Consider the following 20,746-nt stretch of genomic DNA (forward strand, 5'->3'; position numbering starts at 1 on the left):
GTCTCTAAATCAATTTAGAAAAGAGCAGCTGAAGTGAATATACTTCTTTTTAACAATGTATGATTGTATGAAAAAAAAGGATCTGCATTTAGACTGATGTTTGTGTATGATTTATCAGACAACAGCATGGAGTAACATGTTGCAGTTTACTGTGTTTTGTTGACATAGTTAAGTTCTCTATATTGCTTACGAGTATTATTTTCTGATGAATGTGTATATGTAACAGTTGACACAGGAGAAATGTGGTTTTCTGTTTTAAAGAAAACCTTCATTATATGCAAGCATTGAAATGAAATTCACCTCAGTTATGATGTAATCCAGGATGGTATCATGGTATTTGGTCAGGCCAAACATTTTTTTATGAATATTTGAATGGACATTCTTATTTGCACATGTTGTAAACATGGTAATACCTCATCTGCAAGACAAGGGAATCATGAATCGTGTGGATGCAGCAGTTTGGGGGCCCTTTCAGTTTGTTGTCAGATGCATGATTTCCATAATGAACAATTTCTAGGATGCTGGATTGTGTTCTATAATGTCTCCATCCCTCTTGAAATGGTCCCTTCAAAGCCCAGACCTTTCAACATCAAGCTACATATTGTAGGGAGTAAGTAAATTATATGTCTCTCACTGTCGCTGCTGGGGAGATGAAGGACTGTGCGAATGTATGGAGGAAGCCTTTTAAATGATAACCTCACAAATAGTGTGTCAAGACGGACATAAAGACGCATCTTGTATATCCTGCATGCTTAATGTCTGTGATGCTTAAACTAGGGTTGGGAAGTCTTACCAGACACTGTGTGAAACAGGTTGAACTTTTGCACATACCCAATATGTAGATATGTTCTTCAATAAGAATTTTACATTGAATTTGTAATATTCATATGCATTATATCTCATTCATTTTTGTGAAAAGCACCCAAACAGAATTAATTCATAAGTAATATTAATGATGCATGTGGTGGAGTTTTGATCTTGTTTATGATTTTTACGTGCCAAATGTTGAATAATTAGGATGTTTATTTCAAATAGTATGTAATTAGATCAAAGGATTTCTAGTTTAATTTCTTATATATAATCCATATACTTGATTATAAGTGCTAGATATCTTTTTTACATCAGCAAATTATTTGCATTTTCTACATATTTAGTAGTGGCAACTCTCCCAAATTAGGTGGGAAATTTCTGATTTTCAACCATGCTTCCACCAACCTGATTTACAGAACATAGCATATGTCTTCTAACTTTCTTTAATTCTTAAAATTTCTGACTGGCTGTTTCATTAATGAGATACTATGGTGCACTGCTGTTATGCATTTCTGAAAATGCCATCTACACTTCTCAGTTGAGCGACAATCGGGTTACATTGGTCAGGTTACCTCTATTGAGCATCAGTCAGGTTATTTTGCCACTTAGCACAAAGTGAATTTGAAGCTATTCTTTGTGGGGTTAAGTTTGCATGCTTTGAGAAATGGAAATTAAGAATTTGTGATCTCTGTAATATAACTGATTATATGTCTGTTAATAAAGTAAAATACTTTAATTACAACAAATACTTACTTTAATTAATTAAAATACTTACTTTAATTCCAACAAAGTCATCTGTATATGGTTTTTTAAAACTATGCACAGATGACTTTGTTGGAATTAATTTGTCAAGGAAGTTTAATATGTTTGTGATTTGTCACTTTTGTCATTACAGTTTGTTGATTTTGCTGTGAAGAAGAGCCAATGCTCATAAATACTATATGTATGCACAAAAATGTTAAACCTTGGATGAGTAAAAACAAGTCCATGGACAAAATTGATGCTTAGTTCTTGAAGAAAGCAATGATATGTTTCTGTTGTTAACCATTGTACAAAAATTGATTTAAAATGCTATTTTTCTTTTAAAATGTTCAAATAATGAAAATGTTTGTTTACACATAATTTTTTGTACTAGTTACGAATTAGTGACTGCATTTCCAGCTATTAATTGAATACTATTTAGAGTTAGTTCATTATTTAAGAAAAATCGCTTCTGTTTATCTTTACTATTTAAAAATTATTTTTGTGAGGGAGTTAATTTTGCTTTCTTAGAAAAATATCTCACTTTTTTATTTTTGTAGGTTGGCACATCTGAATTATCATATTAAAATTTTGGAGATACCAGAGGTATAGAAACATGTATATTAGAATTTGTGCTCAAGGACATGCCATTGAACTTTTCAGTGGCGATATACTGAATGTTTTCAAAAGAATACTCCAACTTTGAAGGACTAAAATTACAAAACTGAAGAAGTTACAACCTTTTTATAAAAGTTAAGTAGAAAATGACATTTTAAAATTTATAAATTTATCACCCATCATCAGAAACATGAACGAGAAACAATCAATATGCGAACTCATCACACATGTTTCTCAGCATGCCCAGTGGTACAGTTTGAGTGGATGCAGTTATTTGCATTTTCAGTTTGTCTATGTTCACCAGCAGTAGTGGAAATAACACTTTACCACATCTTTTTCAGGCTGCTGATTAAAAGTGAGGCTCCACCATTCCACCTGTGTGACTAATCCACCATTGTAGTGATTTTTCATTTAAGTATCCATGAACAGATAAGTGAGTGAGTGAGTGAGAGATTATGGTGCAAAACCAAAGATGATTATAGTGCGCCAAACACGAGATGTGGTGAGTACAATTGATGAAATTAAAATACAATAAATAAAAACAAGTAGACAAATGTATCAAATCCAGAGGATGAAGTCATATAAGAACAAGTTAAAACCACACATTTAAAATTCAAGATACAATCTTTAAAACAAATTACATTAGGTGATAAAAGCCAGTTTCTTTCAAATAATAAAATAAATTACAATTGACCTCTCTTCCGATTAAACGGTCGAGAGGTAAGTCACAGCTATTAAAATATTTCTGGCGAAGACTATTAAAACATGGACACTCAATTAAAATATGACGAACAGATAAACAAACCCATGAACAGATAAGTGGTAATGTGGTGATGCCCCATCCTGCTGGAAAATGAAGTCTCCAGCTTTTTATAATGTGGAAATGTCTTAACTGTAGAAGTGACCAAATCTATAGCTTATTTATTCAAGTAATGGCAGTAACAATGGACTTGTGAAAAAAGAATGGGCCGAGAATTTTGTCTTGGGATAGGGCTCAAAACACAATAACTTTTGGTGAATTGCAATACTTTTCAATGGTAACATGAGGATAAGCTGTACCCCCTGTGTGAGAAGTGCATATGTACCTTATATTACTGTTGGCATTAAATGTGTGAAGTGCATATGTACTTCATATTACCGCTGGCATTAAATGTTGCTTTAATCACTGAATAAATGTGATATGAAGGAATTGTCTTTTTCAAGATCGTTAAAAACAAAGTTGTGAAAATCAATTTTCTGTTCTTAATTTTGGCAAGAGCATGCACCATCTGTAACTTGTGTGGTTTGAAAGTCTGTTGCTTTCTTAACATTTTACTATCATCGTGCTTGGCCTTTGCAGTTCCTAGCTACCTTGCTTATTTTTTGACTGTTAATGGATTTTTTTAAAAATCCATCCCTCATTCTCTTCAGACATAGGCAGTCAACCAGAACTTGAGCCTTTGTAAATGTCCCTCTTAATCAGAAAACTGGCAAAACCAATGTAAGATACTCTATTTATTAGAAGGACATATTTGTGTATTTGTGGCAAAATTTTTGTTGAACAGTTGCAATCGACTCATTTACAACAAATTCAATAGCACAGAGCACTTTTTGTTGTTCAGCTATCATCTTTGCATGAATTTATTGAATCAACTTGCATAGCTAGCATGACAGGCACTTATAAGGCTAATTATACAAGTTATCACCAAATAAAGAACTTATCAACTTTTCATTTGCTACAATTTGTAAAATTTTTAGCTGACTTCTTTGGTTGAAGAGATACAGCCATTTAGAGTTGGAATATTCTTTGATAAACAGCCTGTATATGAAAGTAGGCACAAATGAGAAATTTTTGTGTTAGAGATTGAATAAGGAGGCAGAATTATAGTATTAAAATGTTCTTATTTAAGATTAAGATATATTCTTATTTAAGATATTCTAGTATTAATGCTATAACCTATTGGTATCACTTAGATAATAAAGCATGTCAGTCATACTAAAAAATGAACTTCTGTACAATAACTATCATAAATAAACAAAATGTTATCCAGCAGAACTGTAGTCATGAATGAAATTTTTTATTTGTCATAATTATTATGTTGATCTTGATTTTTTTACATTTAACCTTCCAAGTGGCCAAAGATAAAACTCCAAACTTAAAAATTTTCAAAAACCACCTGGAGTTAATGGTATTTTCTAGATTGGATTTTTAAAGTGACTTTGTCAGTTTATACCTTGATTCAGTTCTTCTGACATATATATTACTTTCAATTGTTTGAAAACATTTCAAGATGCATATCTGTTCAATTGAAAATATGATTAATACTTTTGAATATATATGTACGATTTTGCCACTTACAGGGTTAAACTGCATATAGCTGTTTAACTGAGACATGTTTATCATGATGCCAATTTCAGTCTTGACTTTATGACCTGTTTACATCATCTATGTCTTTAAACAATTTCCAGATTCTTAATAAGATGCTTTGATAGGAGCTTCCACTCTCCTGATCGTATGCTTTTTCTCATAATACATCAGATGCCTTCGCAACCACATGTACCATCTTCCACACCAGCTAATTGTACAGTCCTTGAAATTAGAATTTGAACACCCCTTTGTGGTCCTTTAGATGCATGCTGAAAGAATAGGGCCAGAAATTTGCATATTTCTGTGTAGTGAAGTTGAACCCTATTGGACTGAGTAATAATGTTGATCTTGAGTTACCAATTGCCTTTCAGACTTAACAGAGGATTAACATAAGCACATTTTTATAGTTATTCCTTTAATGTTCCCTGCCAGTGTGTATACAAATCATGTGTCTTCTATGCTAATTAATTTTAATTCAGGCAGAACAGTTGGATGTATTTAAACTGTAATGTGTGGGCTGTAACTCATAAATCATAATTAATATTTCAATTCTTATTATCTTTAATTGAGCAGCATTCAGTGTACATCGCAAAACATATTTCACATTATTAATCTATATTTATTGTGTCTTCCAAGATCTTTTGGATTTTTTTTTCCCTTAGTATTGATTTCAGGAATGAGTGAAGTATTGAAATGTATGGTTAATCAAAAAGTTAAGTTGGATTGCAATTTTTCCTTGATGTGTCATGCAAGTTTATGTTAATACATATTTATATTTCTGATTTGTAGGTCTTCTTGGTGAAATCACTCACTTTCCTGCTCTTTGCAATGGTACTACTTCTAAACATCGGAAAATTCCTCATTTTAATACTGTCCCTCATTTACCAGCAATTTTATCTCCACCTGCTGCTCCTCCACCAAGTATTTCAAGTTCATTGGAACAAGATGGAAATAAGGTATTTTTACAAGCAGTACTAAAATGTTATGATTTTAAAACTATTGTATCATTTAGCATACGTGCATATGAGAAATATGTAAAAACATGGTATTCATATTTTAAATATAAACTTGCAAGATATTTTTAAATGAAAAATTTTAAATTTTTTTTTTTTTTTTTTTTTATGTAGCTGGGCTTAACGTGCCCAGAAATTTGGCATCTGAAAGCACTTAGTTTTTCTATAGATTACAAATAAAAGAAGACCAAAGTCATTTCATCAGCAAGATATTATGGCATGCTTTTTTCTTTATGTGTCAGAGAGCGCACATGTTACGTTGCATTTCTCCAATGAGAGTGAAGTGCTGCAGCGGGTCATCTGTTTTGTCTGAGCAAATGAGACAAAGCAAGATCAAGGTGTACTTAGCACTGTGAGTTTTGCGTGCTTTCGAGAAATAACTTATTAAGATTTGTCTTATTTATATGTACCAAAAAGATAAAATACTCATTCAAAAATCATGCACAGTATTTTGTCAAGGAAATTAAATAATTTGTTATGTGTATCATTTGTCATTTCGAGTTTGCACAGTGGAAGGCTGATATGTGCATACACAAAAACACAAATTCAATGAGTTGTATTGGTGGGGGGGGAAACGGAAAATTAAATTTTTCTGTGGAAACAAAGGACTAAAATGCTATTAGAGATTGCCTGTTCTCTTCCTTTTTACTGGAGCACAACCTCCCACACAATACATCGGATCAGGCTGCCCATGTCTTTATTTAGAAAAAATTTTTCCCGATAACGAAATCGATAAGAAATGCTCAAATGCAAGGACAAAAACAGCATAAATTGTTAAAGAAGTGGACTTTTCATTCAAAATTTTTTTAGGGATAGAAAAATTTCAAATAAAGCTTGGTTCTTTTCTGTCAGATCACTTTGAATAAGAGGATGTGCCTGAAGGCTGCATTTTAAGTGTTACTTTGTTCATTTTTTTAGGGATAGAAAAATTTCAAATAAAGCTTGGTTCTTTTCTGTCAGATCACTTTGAATAAGACAGGGTTGCCACTCAAACAGGAGAATGAAATTCCCCGACTTTTCCAGGTTTTCCAGGTGCGTTTCAAGAAAATTCCAATCTATCCGCGTAATGTACGTTGGCTACGCTAAGAGGTAAATTATGGTATTACTTGTATTGTGTAGCAAATTCACTTAATTATTCAATAAATCCCAGAGGACATTTATTCTTAATTATTCTTGGTATACTTTGTTTGATAATTTTGTTTACTTTTCCACTTAAGAAACTTAATAAAATTTAAGATATATACATTGGATAACAAATGTATGTTTTATTTAATTATTACTCATGATCATCACCAGTTCAACACGAGGCTAATCCGGTCCTTATAAATCACAACGCAATGCTAAATAGTTAGGTTAGATTTTAGGTAAATTTAATTTGTATGAGGTATGTTCTTAAAAAGCACCTTAACACTTGAAAACACAAATATAATTATAATAGTTCTTGTTTTCTCCATTGAAGATTGAGATTAGAATCTTCCCAATCTGGAATAAAATAAGGCTTTTTTTGCAGACATTCTGCAGCTAAACGAAACAAAGAAATCTATTTTAATAAATTGAGGTATTTTATATTTAGTTCGCAGCATACATAAGAAAAAATATGTGCATTAAATTTCGTGATGGTATGTCATCATACTGCTAGAATTAATTTCAAGATTATGCCACAGAAAATTTCCTGAAATTTAGAAATATTATTTACTAATAATTAATAAATTTAGAGGGAAGAAGCATCATTAAATTATACAAATAACATAAAAATAAAGATAATTACTTAAAAATTGAATTAGAATAATCAACGATATTTTAGCGAATATAGTTATATTACATGGTTAGCCTAGATGACAGATTACTATTTTTTATTTTACTGCAAAATGGCAAAGTATTTATTAAAAAGAAAAGTTAAAAAAGATTTTGCGGTAAAATTCTAGTATACGGTAAGGCTTTGGCACGATTTTGAAAATTGTCGCCAAGACCAAAATGACTCGTTTACTGCGCATCATCGTGTCGCCAAATCCATACATGGAGATTATTTTAACCAAAAAACGTCTATGCAAAAAATCTCTAATTCTTTGGTCTATGTAAAGAAGAAAATTTTCCATACAAGTAAAATGCTATTACGCCGCTAGAATGCGGAGGGAAAATTTGCCAAGGGATTTGGCGACGGAACCTGGCGGCCAGAATTTCCCTCTCCGCGGTGTGTACCGGAAATTGAGAAATGTGTTAAGAAGAAACGTTCTTTGACAAAAAGAAAGCTACGAAAATCCGTTTTTAAATTATTGCGAAAAATCCAAGAAGGGACGTTTCTTCTTGGATTTTTTGCAATAATTTTAAAAACGGATTTTCGTATTTCCCCCCCCTGAAAATTACTAGCCTATGAATTAATTTACTTGCGCCAAAAAATATTTTCGTTTAATTTAGAGTTTAACTACTTGCGCTAAGACTAAACTTCAAGGTTGCAGTGCCATGCGCTGCAATATAGCAAGTGGTAAAGTGTCTCATTTACGCCGCTCCGCATCTGCAAGTGCACTCCAGAGCTGTAACTCGAGAAATAAACAATCTCGTTGTTAGGCGACGTGTGCACCATGTTATTTTCATTTTTGCGATAAATGCTTATCGACATTTTGCGATAAATGCTTATCGATAAATGCTTCGAACTTTGACACCGGTTTCCAGCTTTGGCGGCAGATATATCACGCATGCACAGCTGTTTCCCTCTATGATGGAACGGAGCAACGTCTGTTGCAGAGAGGTTTTCCTTCTTTACAATACATATTCTTTGATTCTAACCTCCATGGTACCGTATACTAAGATTAAACCCATTTTGTTTTATACGAGAACAGGTACTTTCTTTAGTTCATGCACTGCACATGCGATTCTCGAGAATACTGGAAACCAAAAGTTGCGGGAAACTTGGTTTGCCTTTCTAAAAGGCAATCAAATTGGAGCTGCGAAAATTGGCTTTATGCCAGCAGACACTCACGTGATAGGCAATTCGCCAAAAAAGTTATCTCTTCCGACGTCGGCGCAAAAATCGCTTTTTTTGGCGGGATCATTGTATGAACTTCCCTGACTTTTCCAGATTTTGACAAAAATACTTAAATTCCCTGACTTTTCCCTGAATTTTTTGGTCAATTTTCGAATTCCCTGACTTTTCCCGGGTCTCCCGGTTTTCCAGGTAGCGTGGCAACCCTGATAAGAGGATGTGCCTGAAGGCTGCATTTTAAGTGTTACTTTGTTCATTTTAAAAATAACTTCTGTTTTAAAGGAACTACCTCCTACTCTTTCAGGACTCTCTTTACTCTCTACTCATTGTACACTGATGACCTCCACATTAATTAAATGTAGTAATTCTGGTCTTGGAGTTTTTTCTAACCGTGGATTCCTTGACAGGAAATCGGTCAGCAAAAAAATAGGCTTAAGCAGGAGTTAAGAGGTAAAGAATGGGACCTTTTTGCTCTCCATGGGGGTAAATAGTATATGTATGTGTTTAGGAATATGTTTTTTTTTTCTACAACAAATCCAGTTAATGAATTGTAAATAGAAATATTGATCGAACCTGGGTTTATTTCTTATTGATGTCATATTTGTACAAAAAAGACAAAATGTACTTTAGGTAGAAAGTTTAGTTTAAAAAAAATTTTCCTTTGATTATTTTGCATATATTTCACACTAAAACTTTCCATACAAACTGGGGCTGACACCAGTGGCAATTTGAATTTTTAGTAGTAATTAACTGTGCCTAGGAGTGGACAACTATAATGAATTTCTTGTTATTTAGTTCCATTTGTTTTTCTAAGGAGTATTTTTTTAGTGACTGGAAGTTAGGATTTATAATCTAAGTATGTTTTTGGTACGACTGATTGTTACTGCTTGGTTATGATTGATTTTATTGATGCATATTTGATTGAAAGTTAGGACTTAATCTAAGTATGCTACTGATAGCTGGAAATTATTCAACCCGTTGCATTAATATTTAATAACTTTTACATATTTTTGTTTAAGCTCTTATTGAGAAATGTGTGATTTTTTTGGTTAAACAAAAGGCTAATTAGCTTTATTTGTTTAGTACTTTATTGTTTTCATTCATATTGATATTTATTTTTGATATATTGTGAAAAGGCATATTTAATTTAAAATGTAAAAATTGATTAACTTGGGGCAAAAACTGTCATGGATGTGAATATGTTACTGAGCTGTGTGTGAGGAAGGTAATAGGGTTCTTAAGTAATTGTGAAATTGAATTTCAGCATGCTAGGTTACTGTTAGTTTAGGAAAAAATTTGTATCTTCTGTTAGTGAAATCTTGTTATGTGGCAGGCAGATGAAATGATTACTTTGTATTTTATACGTAAATAACGTAAGATAATTGTTTTCTGTGCATTGCTTTTAGATAATTGTTTTATGTGTATATATTCATAGCTATTGTTTTGTGTAATTAAGTGAGCCTGTGGTCTGCATTCTTTGAACTTAGTGTCTATCAAAGAAAGGTGGGCCTAATTTTTTCTTTAAAATAAATAATTTGCCTTTTTATAATGAGTTGTGATTAAAGTGAAGAATAATTTGTAGCATTATTTCTACTGCTGAGAGTTAAACAATTGGTTTGTGATGGTTACCTTAGTTTTGTGAGTTTGAATTTCATACTTGCCAACCTACGACAATAAAAAATCAGGAGATTTTTTTTAAGAAATCGGGAGATTTTTCACAATGTTAAAAAGACTTTTTAAATGATGAAAATATAGTTTTTAATAATGAATTAACTTTAAATAGTAGCTACTTATTAAATACAAGCAACACAAAAATACCTTACACATAAAAAAAACATTTTTATTACTTGCATCGTTTAAGAAAACGGGGGGGGGGGGGGGAAAAACTTTAATCAGTTTTCGTACAAATGTTATAAACAGTGGCAGATTTTGCTTTCTTTAAGAAAGAAACTTCATGAGTTTGTTCATAGCAATTGCCACGTAGGCCTGCTTTCGCTAATAAAAGTTTTTCTAATGTGTCATCACTAATTTTAGATCTAAATTTAGTCCTCGTTTTCGCAACAACACTAAAAATCCTCTCACACTCTGCATTAATATGGGGAACTGTCAAGATGGCCAACATAATTCTAGACAGTTCACTATATTTTAAAATTCCATCAGCATCTTTCAGTTTTCCAATTAAACTCCACTGGGTGTCAATCCTAGCTGATTTTATAACTTCATCCAAGTTTTCTAATTGTAACCTGCTGTTATGCAGCTGTTGAAAATGTTTCAATTTTCCCTTCCTTTTAGAACTCCTTTCAAGATAATAGTAAATATCAACAATGCGTTCATCCACATTTATTGGTAAAGAAGCTGCCCCTTTTTCAGCTGCTAAATTTAAGAGGTGACAGGTGCACCTCATAATCTGAAAATCTGAATTTTCCTTTCTTAAGATGCCTGCAACACCAGTCTTCAAGCCTACCAATACTGGTGCATTATCAGCACCAAGTGCTAAGCAATTATCCAGAGGGACTACATTTTCTGTTAAAGTTTTAATAATTAGCTGTGCTATAGTAAAGCCTGTCAAATGTCCTTCTAAAGTGGCGACAGAAAGTAAACTGCACTCATTTTCTGAAGACTCTGAATTAAAAAAAGAAACACTAATTGGATACAGTTTTGAATCGGTATTATTGCTTCCATCCGTAGAGAGGCAGAACGGAGCTGTTTTAATGCAATCAATAACTGAAGATTTATTTTCCAAATCCATTTCTTTAACAATTGCACCTGTTTCGGTTCTTGCACTTGAGTATTTCTTAGCGATTTCACTATCGGGAAACATTTTTCTAAATAAAGCTGCAGCGTGATCCGATGCATTCAGTGGCAGATTGTGCTCCAGTAAAAAAGGCAGAGAACAGATATTCTGCATCAATAACTTTTTGGTCCTTCGCTTTCCAATAAAAATTAAATTTTTCGTTTTTTTTCAAAACAACTAATTTTGTCCTTGTGTTTTTGTGTACGCACATGTTTGAGAACATCCGCCCTTCCACCATGCGAAATCGAAAAATCGCAATGACAGGCGGTACACATTGCAAATTGATTACATTTCCTTGAGGAAATAATGGAAGGAAAGCCAAATGTGTACAATTTTTGAAATGTACACAAGTATTTCACCTTTCTCGCAGGACATAAGAAAAGATGATAATTTCTAAAACTATTTTCCGAAGGCACGTGTACTCACACAACTCAGGACAAAATGACCGAAATAACTAAAGAACATCCAAATAACAGCTTGCATTGTCCTCATTGGTTAATATATGCCAAGTGACACGATGCCCATTGGAGAATTGGAGAACGATGTTTCTGGATACATATATGCTCTCACTCACAAAGCAGAAATTATCTAATTCACAAAGTTTTGTTTTAGATATAATCTAGAGAAAATTCAATTGCTTTCAGAAGTCCAAAATCACTTTTTTTTTTTGTTCATATAACAAAGTATATTAAGCCAAGTTCCATAAAAATCGTGAGAAATTTTAAGAATAAGAAAAAGTCGGGAGAAATATATTGTAAATCGGGTTGGCGGGAGAGCGGTCGAAAATCGGGAGTCTCCCGCCTAAGTCGGGAGAGTTGGCAACTCTGGAATTTGTTTAGTAGTTAGTGCACACAGTAGTTTGGACTTGATTAATCTGTGTTGTTTTATGACTTTTATTTTTTCACAAGTAATTGTCTTTGGTGTTGGTAATAAAAACTAGTTAGATGTTCTTAATTGAAAGGTGTAGTAATTGTAGGTTGATTAGTAAATATTTTAGTGTTTGTGTGTTTTAGTGCAAGTATTTTAAAATGACTAAGGAGAATTTTGATTCTGTAGAGCTGTATGCTCATGTTGTTAAAATTTAAAGATTTTTACTAGGTTTGATAGGAATCTGGTTACCTTATTACTGGCATATTGTACTCTGTTGTTCTAGTGCTTTCGCGAAATTTCACCTTAAGGCTATGTGTCTGTTAAGCAAATATTTCTTTCTGTGCAAATGACTGTTTTGTGACGCAGCATAAGTAGAAAATGATCGTTAGCAGTGGTTATTTCTCAAGAGAATTGTGTAGAGTCGATGTAAAAGGTTATTGAGATTTTGTGAATAAGGTGATGGTGATGGTGATGGTGATGGGTTTCTTGGCACAAAACCTCAATGGTTATCTGCGCCAGAACACATGTCAAAGAAACTTTTTAACACCAAAAGACATATAAACAAACAGATAACATAAAAATCACAAGAATAGGTTAAAATACAATGATGGGATTATCTACAATGCTAATGAATACAATGATAAAATGTTTGAAATAAAATACTACACACATCACATAATTATTTCAGTTACAAAAAACAAGACTAAAATCATCAAACATGAGAGTTATTAAAAAACTTCTTATTAAAAACAATAAGGTAACACAACAAAATCAAATTATATTTGATAAAACATACCTATTTCTTTCAGAATCATCTGAAAATCTGAATTTTCCTTTCTTAAGATGCCTGCAACACCAGTCTTCAAGCCTACCAATACTGGTGCATTATCAGCACATGAAATTAATGAAATTAAAAAAACAAAACAAACATGAATGAAACAAATTTGGATTGACCTCTTTTCCTATGATATGGTCAAGAGGCAAGTCACATTTCTTAAAAAGTTTCAAACGAAGATTTTTAAAATTTGGACATTCTAATAAGAAATGACGAACTGACATTACAGCAAAACAGTTTGGACACGCTGGTTCACTCTCACCTTTTAACAGATAACTATGGGTAATATATGAGTGACCAGTTCTCAGACGGGTCAGCAAAACTTCCTCCTTCCAGCTCCTATTTGACTCCCAGCATTCAATTTTTGGTTTGATACTTTTCAGCTTATTTGCTGGCTGAGTATCCCAGACTTCCTGCCATTTAAACAACAACGTGTCCTTGATGACTTTACGGATGTCATTAAACGGGACGAGGCGATGCGCAAAATGAACTGCAGATTTGGCTGTGATGTCTGCTAGCTCGTTCCCTTTAATACCCACACGTCCTAGAACCCAACAGTAAAGAATATCATACCCACTGCTTCTTAATTTGAGGTTAAGGCTCAAAATATCAACAACATTGGAATGCTGAGCCTTATGACTTGAATTTAAGGATTTCAAAGCACTAAACGAGTCTGTATATATAATAAATTGTCTTCGATATTGCTTAGAAATGAACAAAAGAGCATAATATATAGCATTTAATTCTGAGGTGAAGACCGAGCAGGCGTCATGCAGTCTTTTACCATCAATGTGGTCATCAATAATAAAGGATGCACCAACGTGTCCTGCTGCTTTTGATCCGTCTGTGTATACAGGGACGTAACTATTGTATTTGCGCCTGTGGTCAGAAAAAAGTTGTCTGTACACAAACTCGTTAGTATCTTGCTTGGCAAAATGCTGGAAAAGGTCTAATAGTGAAATCCGAGCATCTTCCCAAGGTGAGATTTCGAAATGCTTTACTGCCTGGGTAGAGAGATCTGTCATGTGGTATTTCTCAATTAGAGAGTTAACCCTAAGTGAGAAATAAGGCATATGGGATGGTCTAGCCTCAAACAAGAGTTTGCAACTGTCATCGAAGGAAGAAATATGGTTTGGATGGTCAGGAAGTGACTTAACATTGAAATAGTAGCAGAGAGACAACTGCTCACGTCTTAACCAAAGCGATGGTTCCTGGCAGTCAACATAGAGACACTGGACTGGAGATGTTCTAAACGCACCAGAAGATATACAAAATGCCTGATGATGAACGGGATCTAGTTTTAGTAATACTACCAAACAAAAAGTATCAAATAAAACTAAAAGCACCAGCAGTAGCTCTTTTGATGACATGATATCTGAATATGCGGATTCAGACAGTATGGAAGTAGAAGAGGGTCTAGAAGTTCCCAGGCATCTACTTGCACGAAAAACAAAAGAACAGCACAGAAAGAACAAAAATCATTCATAATGGCCACCCTCGTCTCATGGAACTGTCGCGGTTTCCACCGAAATTTGCTGGACATCAAAGCTATAATCAATGTTTATCATCCTGTATGCTTCGCAATACAGGAAACAAATCTAAAACCGGAACAACAGGCAAAACTTTTTCTCTCGTCAGGAAGGATAACCTTGCAGGTGAGCGTGCCAGTGGAGGTGTTGGTCTCCTCACCTCACTGGACTACCCATCAAGCTCCTTTCCTTTGACGACACCCCTCCAAGTTGTCGCTACTCAAACAAATTCTGATATTGTTGTTACAGTCGTTTCTCTGTATTTGCCTCCAAATGAACACATTGATCAGGAAGATTTAAATGGTCTTATAGAGCAGCTGCCTGAGCCTTTTATAATAATCGGAGATTTTAACGGCCATAGTCCACTCTGGGGTAGTAAAGATACAAACTGCCGAGGAAGACAAATTGAGCAGATAATCGACGATCATAGCCTTTGTCTCCTGAATAATGGGCAAGATACGTACTTCCATGAGCCTTTAAGGACATTCCACGCTCTCGACCTTGCCATCTGTTCACCAGCTCTATTGCCATTTTGCACTTTTAGGGTCGGAAATGACCTGTACAACAGCGATCATTATCCCATCTTTGTGTCTCTTGCACAAAGAGGAGCAAACCCCATGTCGAGACTTCCTCGGTTTATACTGGACAGGGCAGACTGGGAACTCTTCTCTTCCATTGCAGAGCTGACAGAGGAAATGGCAGAAGATGTGCATATCGATGACGCTGTTGAAGCTGTTACTAATACTATTATTCAGGCAGCTATGCTGTCCATTCCTAGAACATCAGGAAAGATGCTTAAATATACGAAACCATGGTGGAATCGCGACTGTCATGAAGCACTGAAAAAACAGAAAAAAGCATGGGGTATTTTTCGTAGATATCTTACTCTGCGAAACCTCATAGCATTTAAAAGAGCTAAAGCAAATGCACGAAAAGTAAGAAGGCAGAGCCAGAGGGATTCCTGGATTTCATATGTGTCCTCAATAAGATCCTCAACACCTAGTAAGCGGGTTTGGGAAAGAGTTCGAAAAGCATGCGGAATATATAAAGACCACTCACTTTCCTTTTTGGAAAAAGATGGCCGAGTGATTAGCTGTATAGAAGAAATTGTGAATACTATTGGTGAGACATTTGCTGCCGTTTCTTCCAGCCGAAATTACTCACCTGCATTTCTTTCTATCAAGCAACGCTCTGAGAAAAATCCATCACTTTCAACTCTTCCAACTTTGAGCCCTATAATAGAGATTTTACTGTGCTAGAGTTAAAGAGAGCTTTGTTACAGACACATAGGTCTTCTCCGGGTCTTGATGGTGTGAATTACGAAATGCTAAAGCATCTGTCCTATAAGTTACTGAATGCCCTTCTCACGCTTTACAATAGAGTGTGGAAGGAGCGTATTTTTCCCAGTGCATGGAGGAGAGCTGTTGTCATTCCTATTGCTAAGCCAGGGAAAGATCCAAGGAAACCCTCCAACTATCGGCCAATTGCCCTTACGAGTTGCCTTTGCAAGCTGTTTGAAAAAATGCTAAACAGCCGCCTAGTCTACTTCTTGGAAAAGAATAATATTATATCACCTTATCAAAGTGGTTTTCGAAAGGGGAGAACTACCGTAGATAATATGCTGCTCTTAGAGACATCCATTCGAAAAGCTTTTGTAAGAAGGATTCACCTTGTCTCGGTATTCTCTGATATTGAGAAAGCTTATGATAAGGCATGGAGATACGGTATACTTCGGGATCTTCACGAGAGTGGCTTGCGCGGCAACCTGCCAATTTTCATTCAGAATTTCTTGAATACTAGGACTTTTCAAGTAAGGATTGGCTCTGTTTTTTCAGATATTTTTGAACAGCAAGAGGGTGTGCCTCAAGGCTGTGTGCTTAGTGTAACTCTGTTCACCCTAAAAATAAATTCTGTATTAAAAGAACTTGCTCCCACCATTTCAGGATCTTTATATGTTGATGATCTACAAATTAGTTGTCGGGGTGTGGATATGAGATATGTAGAGAGGCAGCTCCAGATCGCTTTGAACAGGATCCACGAATGGGCAAAAAGACAAGGATTTACGTTTTCAAAACAGAAGACTGTGTGCATGCATTTTTGTAAAAAGCGAGGTCTCCATCCTGAGCCTGAATTATACCTCAATGGGTCTGTAATTCCAGTTGCACCTGAAGTAAAATTTTTAGGGGTGATGTTCGACCGAATATCTTAAAAGTCTTGGCGAACACCTTCTGATGTGCAGAGCGTTGCTCCATGCTTCGCATTTACAGAGCTCTAATTTGCTCTAAACTGGACTACGGCTCAGTTGTTTACGGATCTGCCCGGTCTTCAGTGTTGTTAAAACTAGATCCTGTTCATCATCAGGCTCTGCGGATTTGTTCTGGAGCCTTCAGGACATCTCCTGTGCAGAGCCTTTATGTTGACTGTCACGAGCCATCACTCCGTTTGAGGCGTGAGGAGTTGTCTCTTTTACAGTATTTTAATATATTGTCTCAACCTGACCATCCTTAAAACTGTGTTTATTTGATGATAGCTGTGACCATTTATTTGAAGCACGTCCATCCTGTGTGCCTTATTTTCCTACCAGGATTTGTCCTCTAATTGAAGAATTCTCCTTATCTGATATGTCCCCACAAGCAGTACAGCATTTTGAGATCACACCTTGGGAAAATGCTCAAATCCAGCTTCTTGACATTTTCCACAGTTACGGAAAAACAACCACAAATGACATCATATACAGACAAATTTTTGCTGAGCACAGGCATAATTACAGCAGTTATCTTCCCGTATATATGGATGGATCAAAGTCAACTTGTCACGCTGGGATGTCTTGTATAATTGGTGACCACTTGGAGGGCAGACAGTTACAGGACGCTTCCTCGGTCTTAACCACTGAACTAACTGCTATCTATTATGCACTTTGGTACATCTCAACGCTTTGCTATAAAAATTTCATGATATATACAGACTCCTACAGTGCACTAAAAGCTTTAGAATCCATTTCAAGCCCCGACAATCCTGTGATAGTGGATGTACTGAAGCTAAATATTAAATTAAGAAGTCGTGGATATGAAATTCTTTACTGCTGGGTCCCTGGACATACAGGAATAAAAGGCAACGAGCTGGCAGACATCACAGCAAAATCTGCTGTTAAAAGGTCTGTCCGCCTCATCCCTTTTAGAGATATCTGTTGTGTCATCAAAGAGAGGATCAGATATAAATGGCAACAACTTTGGGACATTCAGATACAAAACATGTCGAGAAGGGTGAAGGCTAAAATAGAACATTGGCACACTACTTGCAATCGTAAGGAACAAGTTCTTTTGACTCGCCTTAGAATTGGTCACACTAGAGTAACACATAACTACCTTTTGGAAGCTGAAAACGAGCCTGTTTGTGCAAACTGTGATGTTTGTCTCTCAGTATATCAGATTTTAATTGAATATCCGTATTTTAATAGTCTTCGTGAGAAGTATTTTAATAGCTGCGACCTGCCTCTCGACCGTTTAATCGGAAGAGAGGTCAATACCAATTTGTTTGACTACCTGAAAGAAACAGGTTTCTATTATTTAATTTGATTTTTTTTTCTTGAGATTTTATGTTAGAATTTTAATGAATCGGATATTTTAAGATTTTATATCTATTTTGCATATTTCATTATCTAAATCATAATCAACATTTTCATCCCACCATTTCACTATCTTTTTTACTTGCCTCGATTTTAAAAGTGTTCTGTTGCTTTGAATTTTTTCTTTTATACTTCAAATGCGAAATACGAATCCTGCGTTTGGCACATATGGCCTATAGAGCTTTGCGCCATAAATCTACAACTACCACTACCACTACCCTGGCTTAGCAATAGGAATTAGCTCTCCTCCGTGCACTGGGGAAAATATGCTCCTTCCACACTCTATTATAAAGAGAGAGAAGGGCATTCAGTGACTTATAGGACAGATGCTTTAGCATTTCGTAATTTATGCCATCAAAACCCGGAGAAGACCTATGTGTCTGCAATAAAGTTCTCTTTAATTCCACCATTGTAAATGCTCTATTGTAAGGCTCAGATTTGGAAGAGTTGAATGCGATGGGATTTATTTCAGAGTGCTGCTTCGTAGAGAGAAATGCAGGTGAATAGTTTCTGCTGGAAGAGACGGCAGCAAATGTCTCACCAATAGTATTTGCAATTTCTTCTATGGAGCTAATCACTCGGCCATCTTTTTCCAAAAAGGAAAGTGAGTGGTCTTTATATATACCGCATGCTTTTCGAACTCTTTCCCAAACCCGCTTACTAGGCGTAGAAGATGTTATTGATGACACATATGAAATCCAGGAATCCCTCTGGCTCTGCCTTCTTACCTTTCGTGCATTTGCTTTGGCTCTTTTAAAGGCTATGATGTTTCGCAGAGTAGGATATCTACGAAAAATACCCCATGCTTTTTTCTGTTTTTTCAGTGCTTCATGACAGTCGCGATTCCACCACGGTTTCGAATATTTTAGAATTTTTCCTGATGTTCTAGGAATCGAAAGCATAGCTGCCTGAATAAGAGTATTAGTAACAGCTTCCACAGCATCATCGATATGCACATCTTCTACCATTTCCTCTGTGAGCTCTGCGGAGGAAGAGAAGAGTTCCCAGTCTGCCCTGTCCAGGATAAACCAAGGGAGTCTCGACACGGGGTTTGCTCCTCTTCATGCAAGAGACACAAAAATGGGATAATGATCGCTGTTGTACAGGTCATTTCGGACACTAAAATTGCAAAGTGGCAACAGAGATGGTGAACAGATGGCAAGGTCGAGAGCGTGGAATGTCCTTGAAGGCTCATGGAAGTAAGTATCCTGCCCATTATTTAGGAGACAAAGGCTATGATCTTCGATCATCTGCTTAATTCGTCTTCCTCGGCAATTCGTATCTTTACTAACCCAGAGCGAACTATGGCCGTTAAAATCTCCTATTATGATAAAAGGCTCAGGCAGCTGCTCTATTAGATTATTTAAATCTTGCTGATAAATGTGCTCATTTGGAGGCAAATACAAAGAAACAAATGAAACAACAATATCAAAATTTATTTGAGTAGCGACAACTTGGAGGGATGTCGTCAAAGAAAGTACATTTGAGGGATAATCCAGTGACGAGAGGAGACCTATACCTCCACTGGCACACTCACCTGCAAGGTTATCCTTTCTGACTATAGAAAACCTCCGAAGTTTTGCATGGGTTTCAGGTTTCAGATTTGTTTCCTGTATAGCTAAGCACACAGGATGATATGCATTTATTATAGATTTGATGTCAAGCAAATTTCGGTGGAAACCGCGACAGTTCCATGACACGAGGGTGGCCATTATGAATGGTTTCTGTTTTTCCTGTGCTGTTCTTTTGTTTTTCGTGGAAATAGATGCCTTCGAACTCACAGACCCTCTTCCATTTCCATAAAGTCTGAATCCGCAGATTCAGAAATCATCTCATCAAGAGAGCTATTGCTGCGACTTCTATTTTTATTTGATATTTTTTGTGTGGGAGTTTTCGGTTTACTTTGAATAACTGTTTCTCTTTTTTGTACTATATGGGTTGCATTTTCTTTTTTCTTGTTGGATGTAGACTTTTGGGTTTTATTTGGTAGGGTCTGTGTGCCTATTGATGTTTGGGTGGCAACTGTACGAGATGATTTAATAGCACTGGCGTATGATGAATTTCGTCGAAGCTGTGTGCTCTGGACTAGTCTTCTCGCTTCGGCGTAGGAGATGTTCCTAGTAACTTTTGTAGTCTGGATTTCCTTTTCCGATTTCCATTTTGGGCACAAGCGAGAAAATGCTGGGTGGTCACCCTTGCAATTTATACACAAATGCGCAGCGGTACAATTATCACAATCGTGGCCAATCTGTGAGCATCGGGCGCATGTGAGCCTGCCACGACAAGACGTCTTAGAATGGCCGAAACGCTGGCATTGGAAACATCGCATAGGGTTTGGAATATAAGGTCTTACAGGAATGTTTAGATATCCGGCCTTAATATTCTTAGGCAGATCAGGCGTGTTGAAGGTAAGGATCACGTGTTTCGTGTCTATCAACTTACCTTCTTTACGCATCTTGATCCCTTACACCGCAGACATTTTGTTCGGATAACTCAGAAGCGATCTCTTCTTCAGAAACATACAGAAGATCGAATTCTGAGATTACACCACGACAATAGCTCAGTGACTTATGGGGTGTTACAG

General features: G+C 35.6%; 1 protein-coding gene across 1 annotated transcript in view; it reads left to right on the forward strand.

Moving 5' to 3' along the window:
• Positions 1-20,746, forward strand: part of LOC118203478 (uncharacterized) — a 102,142-nt gene that overhangs the window by 64,347 nt on the left and 17,049 nt on the right. Inside the window, exon 7 of the mRNA XM_085808313.1 lies at positions 5,306-5,472. Coding sequence (XP_085664439.1) covers positions 5,306-5,472 — 167 coding nt within the window. The remainder of the gene's footprint in view (positions 1-5,305; positions 5,473-20,746) is intronic.

Source organism: Stegodyphus dumicola, chromosome X1 (genome assembly GCF_044657685.1).
Source record: "Stegodyphus dumicola isolate Sdum_Otavi_A_Nest chromosome X1, ASM4465768v1".
In the NCBI taxonomy this organism is placed as follows: Eukaryota; Metazoa; Arthropoda; class Arachnida; order Araneae; family Eresidae; genus Stegodyphus; species Stegodyphus dumicola.